This window comes from Apteryx mantelli, chromosome 6 (genome assembly GCF_036417845.1).
Source record: "Apteryx mantelli isolate bAptMan1 chromosome 6, bAptMan1.hap1, whole genome shotgun sequence".
NCBI lineage: Eukaryota > Metazoa > Chordata > Aves > Apterygiformes > Apterygidae > Apteryx > Apteryx mantelli.
In genome coordinates this window covers 16,948,352-16,965,038 of record NC_089983.1, presented here as the reverse complement: position 1 = coordinate 16,965,038, position 16,687 = coordinate 16,948,352, and the positions used below count along the sequence as shown (strand labels likewise).

At 35.0% G+C, this 16,687-nt stretch overlaps 1 protein-coding gene across 1 annotated transcript in view; it reads right to left on the bottom strand.

Annotated features, from left to right (window-relative positions):
• The window catches only part of DNAH7 (dynein axonemal heavy chain 7), a 122,426-nt gene that overhangs the window by 58,584 nt on the left and 47,155 nt on the right, over positions 1-16,687 (bottom strand). The window contains 8 exon segments of the mRNA XM_067298619.1: positions 2,451-2,606; positions 5,897-6,094; positions 7,635-7,859; positions 8,522-8,653; positions 8,986-9,162; positions 10,012-10,194; positions 11,253-11,402; positions 16,277-16,525. Coding sequence (XP_067154720.1) covers positions 2,451-2,606; positions 5,897-6,094; positions 7,635-7,859; positions 8,522-8,653; positions 8,986-9,162; positions 10,012-10,194; positions 11,253-11,402; positions 16,277-16,525 — 1,470 coding nt within the window.

The following is a 16,687-nucleotide window of genomic DNA, read 5'->3' as shown; positions in this document are numbered from 1 at the left end:
AGAGAAATAACCTCAAAACACTATCTTTAAATGGTACTTCCTTCTGGAACTTCTAATAAAAAAAAAACATATTTTGCTTTTCATAATGAGCAATAGTAGCTAGGAAATACTGAAAATAAGAAAAAACAAACATACTGAGGTCATGTTGTATAGTCATCAAATACAACAGCAGACAACTTTAACGGTGCTTTTGAAAGTGCTACTGTAAATCACTGTTCAAAAAATACAAAAAGTCTATAGGAATCCTAAGAGTATCATTTTTTAAATGAACACATCTTTCACAGTAATTTAAACATAATAATTCAATTTTCCTTAGAAACTAAATTTTTCCCTAATCTGGGTTACAAAATATGATGATGGAAACTCCTTAGTTTTCAATTTTCAGTCTCATTGCAATTCCTCTAGATAGAGGAGAAAAGGATTTGTTCACTGCAGGAAAAGAAAAAAGAATGTTATATTCTAATGTCCTTCTCAAGCTTCTGATTACTCAGGAGGTCCACACTGACCTTGAAAGGTTTGCCAGGAGTCAATGATAATGACATAAAAGATTTAAATCTCCTTAATACCCCAAGATCATAGAATTATTCAGGTTGGAATGGACCTCGGAGTTCATCTGCTCCAACCTCCTGCTCAAAGCTGAGCTCTCAACACTGATTTCAAACCAGGTTGCTCAGGGCTTTATCTTGACAGATCTTGAAAAGCTCCACAGACCCTTATTTACCCTCATAGTGACTTTTTTTCCTTATATCCAGTCCCTGGTTTCTATTTACAATTATTTGCTCTCATTTTGCTGTTGGGCACACTAACAAAGAGCTTGGCTTCATCTTCTTGTCTCCCTCCTCATCAGTACTAGAAGGCTGTCATTAGGTCCTCCTAAAGCTTTCATTTCTCCAGGTTGAACAAGGCTTTCTCCTAGTTTCACATAGCTTGTGCTCCCGTCCCTCGACCATCTTGGCGATCCTCTGCTGAACCTACTTGAATTATCAACATCCTTCCTGTCCTGTAGGGTCCAAAACTGAATGTAGTATTCCATTCTAACAAGCACTGAGTAAAAAGGAATAATCACTTTCCTTGAACAACTGAGCTATGAATTTCCTAACAGCATCCATGCATGCCTAGCCAGCGCTTCTGCATTTCTCTCTTACAGACTGTCCTCACCTCCCCCTCCTGTACACATCCTTTTTGAATTGGACCAACAGTTCCTTTTTCAGCTAAGCCAGTCTCTTGATACATCTACTCATTTTCTTGAGTGTCAAGATGGACTGTTCCTGTCCTCGGAAGAGGTTGTCTGTAAAGATCTGCCAGCTCTCTTGAACTCCTTTGCCTTTCAGAGCTGCCTCCCTCCCACAGGATCTCATCTACCAGTTCCCTGAATAAGCCAAAGTCTGGTCTCCTAAAGCTCAAGGTTTCTGCTCTCATATTCTCCTTTCTCACTCCCTTCAGGATCTTGAACTCTTTCATTTCCTGACTGCTACAGACAAGGCTGCCACTGACCTTACATCCCCGACCAGTTCTTCCTTGCACACGAGCAGCATATTCAGGAGACCATTAAGCCTTGTTGGCCCATGCAGCAGCTGTTAAGAAGCTGTGCTCATTGCCCCACAGAAATGACCTGGATTGCTTGTGTTTGGCTGTGGTGCCCTTCCAGCAGATGTCAGCGAAGTAACACATCTGTGATGTGGAGACTTCCATGAGTTGACTGTGCAAGATTTTTTCTACTTCTTCACCCTGACCAGGTGGTCCATAACAAACTCCTACCATGAGGTCACCTTATTGGTAAATGGCAGGCTCACCTCACCTAGTTGACTGGCAGGCTGCATCCACTCCTACCTTATTCTTTCCCTTTATCCAAGGGATCAAGGAGAATACCACCTGGGCTCCCATGTCCTTCACCTTTGCTCCCAGAGCTCTGTAATCCTTTTTGGTTTATTCCAGCTCTCCCATTAACAGCTCATTGGCGCCCATGTAGATGAGCAACAAAGGGTAATAGTCTGAGGGCTGAACAAGCTTCAGTAGTCTCTCCACAGTATACTAGATCCAGGCCTCCAGCAAGTGACAAACTTTCCATGATTTCCCTTCCAGATTTCTATAAAACTCTGAAACCACAATACTGCCAAGAGTTATGCTGTCAGCAACCTGCTTGCCCACACAGAAGTCTTATCTCAAGGATAAGATCACAAAATATGGAGTGGGAAGTGTGATAATGCTGTTCACAGTTATTCATATCATTTTCTTCTGTTGATTAAAATAAGATGTATATTACTGGGGGAAGGGAGAAGAAGGGAAACATGAGGATCTCTATTAGGAGAATTATACCTCTGACTGTTTACTTCAAAGTAAGTATCCTTTCTTAATATTACTTGTGATCACAGTTGAGAAAATAATGCATTTACATACTTACTTGCATTTACACACTTATTTATGTACATAAATATATGTATATCAGTTACCATTCTTTTCCCAAGAGGAGGTCCAAAAACTCTTTTTCTCCTTTTATCCAGCTTTGACATGATAATATTCTGAGTCTGAGCTGCTGTAGTTTGTGCTGAAAAGTTAATGAGTAGTGGCTTGTAGACTTCTTTATTCAAATTATTTAAAAGAAAATTCTGGAAGGATTGTGAAGAGGAAACAGTTGAACTACATATGTAGATAACACAAATTCTATAGCACTTCAGCAAATGACAATCAACCTAAACAGATATTTTTACATCATTTTTATTTCATCTAAAATTTTAAAATAGTAATTTATCTCTAACAGAATTATTTAATAATGATATTTCATCAGATAAACCAATTCTCTTGGATGATTCAAAATATAATAACCTTAATTTGTCAGAGAAAATTTTCTACCTCCCAACATAGATATTTTCACATTTTCTCAAAAAAAATCTACCTATTATATAAATTTAGTATGTTAATATTTTGTACAAATGCATCACTGCATAATACCAATTAGATCTGACTAGATTCATATTGCCTTACAAATCCACATCCAAATTTGCACAAGTATCCACAAGTCCAAGTATTTATGCCTATTTTTGATGAGTCTCCAGGAATACTTCTTTCAAAGAGCGTAGCAAGAGTATCTAAAAATAAGCTTTACCCTAAAAATTATTAGTATTTTGTAATACTCCTGCCTTCCAAAGTCCCTTTTGTCAGCTGCCATTTAACCTCTGGGGGAACTCTATGTGAAGGTCACCATTTCAACTAAGACTCATGGGACTCATTTCATAACTAGTCTCAATTTGTCATTTAAACTAATGATGTTATCTACTCACAGAAAACAGAATAAGGATGTAATAACTCACTAGGAAACACCAAGTATTCCCTCTGTTCCAAGTGGAACCTATCTGGGCAGCAGAACACCACAGTGTTTTAGAATGCAGTGTGAGAGTTTGTGTTAGATAGCAGAACACCGTTTAAAGACAAAAACACCTTTCTGATGGGAAAAAAGATTATCTTGATCTGTCAGATCCATCTGAAGAATTAACACTGATCAACCTTTTCATGTAGTAAATTAGAAGCCTTTTCTGTATTACTCATACTTTTCTTTTAATAACATGACAAAATTAGAATGAACAAAGTATCACTCAGTGACTGAATATGAAAAAAAAGGAACTAGTCTATCCCAAAATAATGATGACTCAATTATTTCAAAATGCTAACAAAGTCTGCTTTCAATCATGCAGTCTAACTTATCCCTTTAGAAAGAAGAAACAATATTTGCAGATTTGGAAAAACTGAAAAAGCATTAATCTTGACTTCTGATTCAAATACATAAAGTTACAATGCTTTTTACAAGTGTATTATTTCCTTTTGATTATAGTTTCAAGAGCTCTGAAAAATATATTGTATTTGGCTGTAATAAGTCATTACTTAAATGTTTTTATTACTATCATGTGTTTTAATTATCATTAGGCATATATATATATATATATACACACACACACACACACACACACACACACACACACTCAGGATTAATATATTTTGCCTCTTCCATGTCAATGGCTTGTTTTCTGTTCAGTGCTCAGTGTTCATCTTATTTACTGAACAGAATTCACATCATATTCAAAGACAAAATTAGAAGACAAGCTTTTCTATGCCACACACCACTACAGAGACATGGAAAGGTCACAGGCAAAATATTATGCAATATTCTAATTTCACATACTAACAACTTGATATTTAAAGAACACAGACTGTTTATGATCAAATCAAAACTCTAACACACTTAAATCACAGCACTTCAGCACTCCTCCAAATCAAAAAGCATGGATTCAAATCAGCCATCCACAAAACAAGGAACACAATAATTGCCTGTGAAAAGCTTGACTTAGGTGACTTTTTTACCACTACAGAGGACATCTCTATCAGCAACAGGGACAGAATTCATCCCCCAAAGCGGCTGTTTTGCTGCATTTACAGCAAACTTTCAAACTTCTGCAAGTGGAGCAGAGGTTCTACATACAACAGTTAACAGGGTTTTGTTTTCTTTTTTTTATGTACACAGAGTAATATCTACAGTTGTGAGATGGGGATGCTATGGGAGGGAAAAAAAAAACTGTGTGTGATCATGTAATTTAAGAGTTTATCATAATGAACACACGAGGTGCATTCTTGTTTAAGGTAGAATTTATTAGCTTCTGAACTATCTATTTTAGAACCTTAATAACCTTTTTAATGTATTGTGTGTCTGTTATATACAAAAACTATGCAATCTAATCCTGCTGTCTAGATAAGGTGGCTGGTTTGAGATACCAATGTATAACATAACTTCTTTGAATATTAGGGTATTGTTGATATTGCTACTTCCTAAAAAACAAAAGTCTCATGTTGAAATAATTAACTATTTAGACACTGGAAAAAAATATTATATATATATATATATATATATATATATATATTCTCCTTTCAACAGTCAGATTATCAACCTTAAAAATCCTGGAAGTAGATCAAAAATTATCATTTTACCAAGAATATTTTGTTTCAGAAATAACAGCAATTCTGTACTGCCATTTCCACTGAAAGTAAAAGCTCCAGTCAAATTAGATTATCACTATTATTTGAGTTTCTTTTTCATTTTCTCTCAAGAACAAGGATAAGACACATAGTAAAGAATATTCGGTATTCTGTAAAACAGGACACAAAATTGTTTTGATTTAAAACTACTTTCTGTTGGAAAGGGCAGTAACAACCAGATGTAGCTAAACGGTTATCTGAAGAAAACTGCCTGGGAAGATCTTGTTTGGCCAATTCCCCTCACCACTATAGTCACATCCTATAAACAATTCTTTGGGAATACTGCTTTTAATTTTTTGGCTTCCTTTTTCTTTCAGTGACAAAATTCTTGTTCTTTCCTGTTTACTGATATATACAATTGCCATAGTAGCATCTGACTAGCAAAGGTTATTATTTCTTTCTGAATTTTTCAGCAGTAATAGCAGCATACATTGCTGCTGCTTCTAACTCTAGAGAATGTATGCGTTTTCCTGTTTTGAGCAATCCTGATTGGATACCTTATTAAATAGCTTAGTCCTTTGTGCATTGGTTTCTGTGTAGACTATCCCAAGTATACATTGCCTATAATCACAATGAAAAGTAAATCAATACAGGAACAAAACTGAAGAGTCCTGTTTCAGTTGTATTAGGCTCTTCTTAAGAATTTAGTTTGGAAATACATAGCAAAAACAAAAACAAACAAAAAAACACCAAAAAACTTTACTTTTTGCTATGCAACTGCATTTTGTAGTAGCATAAAACTAATGTGACCCATAATTTCATTTCATAACATCCAACAATTAATATTTCATTTTCCTTTTATAAACAATTTAATCAGATTATTCCTCATCTTACAACTTTAACAAGCTACAACATTAGTATTAAAAGCACTTACAGTAATATAGGTGCTCTTTCCAGTTCCTGTTGGCCCCACAAATATAGAAGGCTTTCGATGCACTGTCAACAATTCCATCAATGCCATGTATCGAACAGTATCCAGAGTTGGTACAATTATTTCATTAAACATCATATCTCGCGGTATAGGAGGAGCTGACTTTAGTGTTTCCATCCAGGGTTCCCAAATTCCTGCTCCCTATTTTAATTTATATGAAAGTCAAATATTTAAAATAAATAGTAAAACCAGTGCAGAATCAATGCAAATAGCAAACCTGAAGTTCTGCGATATAATAGATGGTTTTTACTGAACAATTTTTAGAAGTATTAAAAATTAAATCTCACAGATTTGGTTCAGAAATATAACTGAAATATATTTAACTTTATACAATGCAGTATTTTCAATTCAAAGGATAAGAAACACAGTGACTGTGCCTCAAGCATGCAATGACTGAAAGGCAAAAACTTCGTTTAATCTTTTACATCCATACACATATAATGTATATAGTAGAAAAACACATATAAGTACACATACACCATATAAACATGTAAATAAAATAGGAAGTTACTGTATAAATTTATCACTAAAAAAAGCATTGTTGTCCTTGCCACAGACTCTCCTCATTCTTAATACCGCCAAACTATTTGGAGATGGATCAATTTTAGTGCTGAAGCTCCATAGCAAAGCTTTCTCCTCTAGTTCAACCTATTAGAGGAGTTTTTAAAAGGTGCAGAATCTCTCCAGCAATCAATTATTAGCATAAGGATGAAAAAAAAAAATTAAACAACTGTATGTCCCATCTATCCCCCAAAACTTCTCTCTTGATATAGAAGTCATAAAACTTCTAGAGATTGCTCCCTCCTCAAGGCTTTCTTAGAGGGGGCATATTCCCAGCTCTGAACGGAAAATCCTTTTTACTGGTGGAACATGGTTTTATGGATTACGATCAGACGACATAAAGCCCTTACTGATGATCGAAATCTCAGCCACTTTCCTTGGCATGATGCATGAATCATGCATGAGCCGAAATCTAGACAAATGTAATTCCCATTGTACTGCAACAGGACTTCACAGGAATAATAAACTCAGACTGCGCAGATCTGCTGCAGATTTAGGTAGCAGCACAATGTAAAATTGCCCAACAGGCTCAGGATAGGAAGAAGGTTTTTGCATTCTGAATTTTTGCTTGCTCATAAACAGCATCAAAAAAGGGTGTGTCTATTTTATCTTGGAGTCTCTGGAGTATACTAGGTCCACTGAGTGAAGTTTTCTTCTTCATTGGGAGAGTCACAGTATATATTCACATGTTCATCCCAGGGAAAAAGAGCAGAGGAGAAGGAGAGGCACAGAAGTAGCCTACCAGAGTAATGAAAGGTCTATGGTCTAAAATACATTAAGTGCTTCCTCAACCTAAGAAAAGAACTGAAATGAGAACAAAATAATCTTGCAAGAAAAAAAGAATAAAAAATAATAGAACAAAATAACCAGTTAAGATTTTCTGCCTACTTGTTCTGTCACAACAGGCAAATATTCTGGTGGCCAAAAAACCCAGCCTTGTTACTGCAATTCCCAGCCAGAACACTAGACCATTACTAGTTTGCAAGGAGGGATATACTGTCTATTTACTGATAAAAGAAGCCAGTAGCAGAAATAAATTTACAATAGCAATATAAACCCTGTACCATTCATAAAAGATTACTTCAAAATGGGGATCCACATCTTATTTTGCAGTCCTCACCTTTTTGACAAACCGATAATCATAAATTGTTCCTTCTGCTGGAAATGGGACTGCAAAAGCCTTTGAAGGTTGTTGATCAATACTGCTCAACAATTTATATCTTTCTCTTGTCTCCTCACTAATCAGTCCATTAAGCATTTCTCGCAGAACTTTGTCAAATTTCAGTCTATCATCCTCCTTACAGCTAGCTCCAACAGACCATATCAGTGAAAATACAAAAATACCCTAGGAGTTGGAGAAAAAAGAAATATATCTTCAGCAGCTGTGTATTACAAAGTTCTTATTCATTGAAGTCAAAGAAATCTTTGCTACCAATCAGAAGAGAAGCATGCTGGACCAACTTGCTCTTGCATATAAAACATGGCACCATCGTGATGGCAGTAGAAAACAGCATTTACATTAACTGCTAGCATTTTTTCACCTTTGGTGTGCAGCAAAATGCTTGACTTGCTCCATGCAGAGCCCTTATTTTGAGAAGGTTCAAGCACAGACTGCTGTTTATTCCACAACAGTTTGTCTGTTAGTCAAAGGCCTACCCCACACAGTGCTGGATGCATTTGTTAACAGGCCTTTCCTTGGATTCTAATCTTTAGGTAGCATCGAATTAAGTAGGAATAAACTGAGATACCGGAAACTGGAGAATCGCATAAAATTTTCTTTAGCTGTTTGTATAAAATTCACTAAGCTTATATCAAGAAATCAAGCACAAAAGCCTCAACTAAGTATCAAGTAAAAAGTAGCTATTATGTAGGCAATGGTATTTTCCTCAATGATCATTACAAAACATTTGTCCTAATGACCAAATACAGGTTTTCTCTCTTGTGATTACTATTCCAGTAAAGCCTGATTTGGAACTCCCTATTCTGTATGTTAAACATATTGCCTACCTCAAGCCAAGAGAAAACGTCATGGTCACTCATAGCTTTAATTTTAGCTTCATCAGCAAATTCATCCATCGTGCAGTCCATCAGATTCATCAATGATTGAACTAAGTTTGTATCTGAAGTAGGAGACAATTCCTGAAAAGAAAGAAGAAATATTCTCAGATGCAGGTCTATTTTATTCACTGAAAAGAACCTGCTGCATGGTGGGAATTTTTTCATTTCTGTTTATTTACTAATTGTGAAGATAACAAAAAACCTGTAGGATAAATGTGCCTAAGATACATTTAGAAGCACATTAAAACTTAAGTCAATTACACAAACAGAAACCTTACTCACAGCCTTCATCTAAACAGCTGTGTATAAAGATAAAAAATATAAATCATTATGGTCCCATTAAAATGGTTTGTTCCTTTAGCATGCGAGAGTGAAAATAATTTTTGGCTGTCAGAAAGCTCTCCCTATCCTACCTTTGTGCATTTCCTAATAAACTCGAGAGAAAGCGGAGCCATTCTGTCAAACAGGCCTATTATAAATTCTTTATGCACAGAGCTGATGCCTGGATGCATTACATTTAGCCAAGACATCATTAATGGTCTCCAGCCTAACATGTGGGGCTCCATATAGACCATACCACATCTTGAAACCTAAAAATAAAACAAAAAACAGGTGTGCATTAGCTTATACAAGCCCTAATTTTTTTTCCTGTTTAAAAGAAACTAAAATAACATTCAGTGTTATAATATACAGCTTCTGGGATTATTAGAAGCTGGCATAAATTGTACCAAACTGCATCTAAAAATGCATTGTCAGTGTGGTTCTGTGAGCCCCGAGACATACAAAATTCAAACCTAGCTTTATTCTTGAGCCAATGGGAAAACTAATGGCAAAGACAGAAGATTTTCTTCTTGAATAGATTTAGATCCCAACTTTAACGGCATAACAAATAATAAACTGGCTACTACACTTAATTTTTAATTGAGTGTTATATCAGTTTTAAGTCAAAATTCCTTCCTCATATTCTGTTCTGTTTACATTATTATCAGAACCTCTATTCATATTCAAGAAAAAATTTTTGCACTCCACAAAGTACCAACAGAAAAAATAGGTGCGATAGAGATAGACAGAGCCAGAAATCCAGTGACTGACGATTTTACCAGAATTTGTCTGGGAGATTAAAGATTCACACATAAATTTTGTTCTTCTTGTCAGACACTTACAGGGGCCTGGCTCCCTTTTCAGGGAGTAACAGTAACAGGGTCTTCTGGGGAACATATGTAATTTCTCATATCATATTGCTTATATTTTTCATAGTCTTACAAACAAAAAATCTAATCTACAATGTTACTTTAACATTGTTAATATCAAAGAAATACAAGCTTATAATTACTATTCTTACTTAAGCATATTTTTAAAAAATTAGAAGAGAATATCTTCACAGTATGTCTGAATAACGAAATAGATCTGTAACTGGTCTTTCAAAGACAGGTACTTACAGTAGCAGGAGAAGCAACTTCTAAATCCATTGGTTCAAAAATAAGGCTCATTTGCTGTGACATCTGGATGATCTCTCCACTCATAAGGCACAACTTTTTGTTATCATCAAGCACAGTATTCATATTTTCAATCCATACTGCATCCACCGGTCCATCAAAAATCAGCCACTTTCTGTCTGGGGTCTGGTTTGCAGAAAATATTTTTAATCAGATATTTATATTTTATTATTTTCCACAAACAATAACTGAAAATATTTTAAGTACAGAGTTGTACTCAGCAGCAGTTTCTGAAAATGATCACAACTTATACTCACAATCTAGTTTTATAACTTTAAAGCATGTATCTGTAGTTAACTTCAGAAGGTTAATCATCTCTTTGATTAGAGTCTTTCCCTTATATCTGTAGAGCAATACATCAGTCAAACTGCAATTTAAATTTTAAATTTAAATATTCTGACTTAAACAAAGTGAGACTCTTAATACAACAAATTGCTACTCATCATTACTACTTACTCGATACTTACCACAAAAGTCAATAGGACTAATTTAAGGAATATGGTATTACTAAAACTATACACAGAATGAGTTTGGTACTCTCCAAGATAAGCAAACAATTACAGGTATTCCTCATATTTCTTACAGGAAAACACAAAGCAGTTGTGCAGTCCTGCAAATGCTATTAGTGATCATGAACTTTACACTGATTAACTTCAAAATGTTATTAGCATGTTTAAGTTTATAGAGGGACCAGAATTTAATACTGCAATCACTAGCAAAAACTAAGGTGTCTGTGGGATAGATGCAACTTTCATCATATACAGTGAAAATGTTTCAGTGGACTTCAATGGAAGTTCAACCACAAGCTACAGTCAGACAGCCATTTCTTCTAAAATAAATGGCAAAATTCCCAATACATAAACAGTGCAGATTTGGGCCAAAAATTAGAGGAAATAAGGAAGGACAATATGGTAGAAGGATTAAATATTTATTTATAACATATGCAAATAAAATCATATTTTTTTCTTGCATAAGGGCTTATGAAACACAAATAATAATTCACCAATATCCAAGAAGTACATTGCAAAGGAGCATGTGAGAACCAAGCCAAATTGCAGTCTCTGCATTCAAATGATTAGTCCTACAAATCCTACAGTTGTTGTGCATACAACATAGCGTTGAACTCTTAAATGTAGGTATTGAAAAGTCAGTTCTCAAAATGCTTTAATCCTGTTGGTACTCACTGGAGAAGAAGCAAACGCTCTGAAGCTCACTGCTAGGATGCCATCTGACCATTCATGTGAGACTGGATCAAACTGTCCATACAGCTGACCCATTGTTATAGACTTAGGATTCAAAACAGTGATCTGAACCTTGTTTTCTTCCATCAGCCCCTAAAAACACAGATGTGATGCCATCTGTTAATACTGAATATGCAGTTTATTATGACATGTGTTTTATTTTGAATTTTACAGCTCTATATTATTAAATCTTCAAAAAAATTGCATTAGGTTAGAGCAGGAAAGACATCACATATTATACTGTAAAGATAGTTGAAAAATGTTTAAAGAAAATTATCCCATCTTTATCACAGGTAACTGAAAGTCTAAGTCTAATTTTAATACTGAGTGGTAGCTTGATAAAGGTTGGGGTTTTGGGTTTTTTTTTGTTGTTTTTTTTTAATGTTTGTGTACAGGAAATTAGGCCTGTCAAGAGACCCAAGTTCTATTCCCACTTACAGGGATGACAATAGCCAAAACCCTTTGTATCTTCATTCAATTTTTCCCATGCTTAACAAAGGAATAAATACGACTGTCGTGATAAATTTCTGAGGTTGACACTACAATAGCGAAAAAGATTTTTATTACTTAAACCATAGAAAGATATCTAATTTTACTTTTTGATTAACTGGAACTGATTCTTTTCTTCTCTCCTCGTGACCAAACACGACATTTAATATTGCACACATTAGAGATGAGGTAGGTGAAAACCTCTGTTTTATAGGAATGAATTACAGGCAAAACTGACAAATTCCATACATTCATTTGAACACCAACTTACTACAGCCTCATAATATAAGAAACGTTAGCCTCATAATATAAGAAAGGTTCATGATTTAAGGAAAAAAAACCCTCTTTCTTTCCAAAAGCAGCCCTATTGTTTACAAACAAGAAGTGATGAATTAGGAGTTCAGCATTACATCATGCCTGTTTTAACTGCCTTCCTCCCACAGATATATGTCTTCTTTGATTACATTTCCTCTGTGAAATATAAAATTCAGGATTTTTTATTACACTATTTCAAAGAAGAAACAATTATTTACACAAAAATTCATGATTACTACTCCAATCTGACAGATTGTATTGAGGTACAGTTCCTGCTAACATACTTTTTTATTTCACCAAAGTGAATATTCAGAAAGGAAATGTGGTATTTAAAGCAATGGGAAAACAGAAGGTAACTCCTTTGAAATAATTATCACCTATGTGAACAGCAAAAACACAAGCATGACAAAAATACAATTAAAAAAAATTTAAATAAAGCGATTTTGACATGGTTGCCCAGTTAAAAAATTAAACTGCTATAACGATAAAAATTTAGATTTACAATCTTCAAGATTCAGAAGTACATTACAGTTTTCTTTTGTATTGTTCCTGTTAGCAGCTTCTTACCTCATTCATCACAAATCTTTCCTTTGCATCTTATTCATCACAAAAGTCCCGTATTTATAAAATTCAAATATAGTAGCAATATGGCTGCTGGAGTTCCCAGAACTAAACACTAATCATCAGTTCAGATTAATGAGAAGATTTTTTTCAAGAAGGCAGAAATCCTCCAAGAACTAACTGTTCTCCTAAAGAAAATGAAATTCTGTTGACTAGTCCTACCCCAGCTCTTTTTTTTTTGGGGGGGGGGAATCCAAGAGGTGGGTTGGCCATTTAATTAATCATTATGGTTGATCGAGGAGCAGAGCTAAGAGGAAGAAAATTATCAGGTAAAAATTTGTCACTCTAGCACATAACTTTTCCCCTTAACAAACAAAAGCAGGAAGGAGTGGGCAGTGATTCACAAAATTAAAAGAAAAAGCAGAAACCTTATTAATATTATTATGGTGGAGTGACCGGCAGGAACAGAATTTCTCCTGCACATCCAAAGCAAAAACTTCATAATTTATCTATCATATAGAAAGCAAATAAGCAACAGCTTTTTATAAAGGATCATAAAAATAGAGTTCTGTTTCATGGCAATAGCAATTAGAAAGTTTAGCCCATCTAGTCTTGCTGATAGTCTGCATGAAAATATAGGTGCCTGCCTAAGGCACTAAGGAAATTAAGCAATTTTTCTAAGGTGTTTGGTTGTATTTTTCCAGCCTGACAGCCAGAAGAAATTCAGTGTCCTGAAGATCACTTACACTTCATGGTTATTACTATGTTTATCTAGAGCTGACAGCATTGTACATACCAAGGGATAGACTTTAATGAAGAGAATTTTCTGAAAATCCTAATAAGTAAATTAAATTTGATGAGTTTAGTGAAAAAAAAAAAATCCTAATTTAATTCTTCCCGGATAATAGAATACATTTATGAGGTCAACAGAGGCCTGCTGATTTACATGGCCCCTCTAATGTCCAGACTGTTAACTGTAGGTTACCCTGTTAACCGTGATTTGCTTGCTGGAAATTACTTTGTTCCAGACCTCCTGAAAATAAAATGTTATTTGACAAAAAAGGGGGAAGTGTGTATGGATACTGGTTATGATTAGCCTTGAAGACAACGTATTTGTTGCTAGGCAGTAGATATATGTTATGCAAAGAAGGAAGACGTAATAAAATGAGATTATGAATGTCCACCAGTCCAGTGATTAGGTCACTCAGTAGTCCTGGTTTATTTAGCAGCTTAGACACAGCTTTTATTTTCTTCCTCAGTAGTTTTGACAATCTAGAAAATCTTTGAAAATCTTTGAAAATATATTTTGACAATTATAGAAAAAGATAACGGAGAACTTTTAAAATCCAGATTGCTATCTCCTTGAGACAGGAAGCAACAAGTGACTTTCAGATCTATCACTTAATACAAATTTTCTTTATGAGCTTCAGTGAGAATGTAACAGAAGGAAGCAACCAAAGAATAAGCAACCTGCAGAGACGTTCAGATCATTAACATCCTCCGAGAAATCATGAATCTTAATTCAGAAACTGCCACATGAGAAGTTAACTATGGCACTTAATCCCACTATGGTTATTGACGGAAGTACCCGATCATTTGAAACATACATGAGAATAGTTAGCTGAAGAGGAAATCTTTTGTCCACATAAAGCTACATATTTTAAGATTCTTCTTGCCTGTCACCACCTTTGGAAAGCTTGCACTTCAGAGTTTACTCACTTCACTCTTACTATCAGTGATCCTGGGACTGGCTGCATGATCAAATATTTAAGCCCAACACACAGAATTTGAAAATCTTAGATGCAACAGAAGGCAAGGCCTATTGTAGGTTTTTATATGGTTGTAACTATCCTTCAACAATATACACAGCAAGACTGCTGTGCATGGCAAAAAAAAAGAAAGATTGTTCATTAAGTTTTGACATTCTCTTTGCACTGTTATCTGATAGCGTAATACAGCATCTCCCAGGTTATGTAAAAGACAATGAAAATCTATGAAATTATTAAAATATCTAGAGGCAAACAGAATAACTACATCATTTAATTAAAAGGAAATACTGCTGCTAGACTCCACTGATGTATTTTCTGGAATGTTTTTCTTCCCTATGATGCTTCTGCTGGTGGTGGCTAAGAGAGATGTTTTGTTAAAAGGAGTTATTTAACATGAGAGGAGGAGCAAAAGGAATCAATACATAACTGTGTATCCCAAGGAGCAAATATTACCCAGACTGTATGTCCAGTGTAAACCAATAGGAATGTTTATAACAAAAGGAGAGAAAGATAAAGAATGAATTTTCTCAAAAGGAGGATCACTTATTTCCTCTTGACTCTGACTGTTTCAACTTCAGCCTAAGCGCTCATTGGTGTAACAGCTGAAACAGTGAAGAGTATTGAGGTACAAGTTTCAGAAGCATGAAAGGCTATCAAAAGTTGGCATCAGAAACGTCTGCCCTTTAAGGGCAACATCTGACTCATAGGCCTTGAAACCACAATAGACGTACTGAAGAGATTTTTATGAAGTAACATGCAGAGAAAGCTTTTGTCTTGCTTTAATAACCAAGAAGTCAGACTTGCATCTGTGTTCCCGTACACTTTAGATGTGTCTCTTGCCAGTACAAAAGAGACATCTGTGTTGCCCATCACTGACTAGTGGCTAGTCATTTCAGAAGTCTCAGATCCCAAACGCTTCATCTCAGAAACACCTACACAAGTGCCTTGTACTGAGGACACATTCCAACCTACCAGGTCAGTCACTGACCAGACTGTGAACCTAGAGCTCCTTATATCACAGAGTACTAAATACAGTAATTATGATTATTCTGCAGAAGCCTCCAAAGTCCAAGTTGCAAAATTCCAGAAATACCATTTGAAACACAACCATTTTGATGGCCTGCATTTGGGAAAGATTTAGCATAGCTACATTACTGGACAACTTAAATGTTCCACAGATAACAGGTATTACCCTTTTCTCATATACGATGTGGGAAGTTATTTCACAGAACAGATCTTGGATTTCCTTTCATATCCAAAAATTACCAGAAAATTTGAAATACTTATTGATACCCTGGTTTCAAGTATAGTCAAAATTTGGGACTATTTTGTTTCTGGGTTTACATGGTTTTATTCAAAATGTTATTATATTTTTTTACCAGGAATACCTTCAAAACTTTGTGTTAATTTATAAAGCAGGTCTATTGTTTTGTATATTTCTTCTAAACTGAATAGTCTGTGTTAAAAGACAACTCAGTAGCTCTCATTTGAATAAGGAAACTGTCTGTAGCAGAAAATCTGTATAAAGTTTTCACAAGGAACAGCTTTATCCTAAAGTAGCTAATTCACTCCTTGTCCAAACCTATGAAAGAAATTACAGAAAACTGCACGTACAGAAACTCATGGAATGCTCTGTGCATCTTTAACATTGGGTCATCTTGCCATATGGAAGTTTGGAAGTACAGCTTCTCAATCAAATTCTTTATGGTTTCTCCTTATATTTCTAAGATCTTTAGAGCAGATTCTGTGTTTTGTATAAATACTAAAATATTTTTATAACTTTTTTTTTGAAAATAGATTTGATCAGAAATATTTATAAAAATATTTAGTTACCTTCTCACATATGTCCCCCAGTGCTCCTGCCAGAACTCGATACGCACATGTCTTTCCTCCAAATGGTTCTCCAACTATCATAAAGCCATGACGCACAATCATCATCTCATATATCTGTAGGATCTTCATAGCAAATATGTCGGTCATCTGCAAATTCATAGCATCACAGGTTTTTTTGATGGCTTCCAATAAGTCATTGTAGTCTGGTTTTGGTAGCTTCACACCAGGAAACAAATCAGAGGTAATACCCTATATCCAAAGAATGAATCGGAAAGAATACTTAACATTTTCACAGCCATTTGGTTTGAAACTCATGCAGCCAACCTTTTGTCCTTTAACACTAGGCAGACTAATATATATTTTGATTTAAATAAGATATTTATGAATTTCAGAAGTCATCCTTGTCTGAGC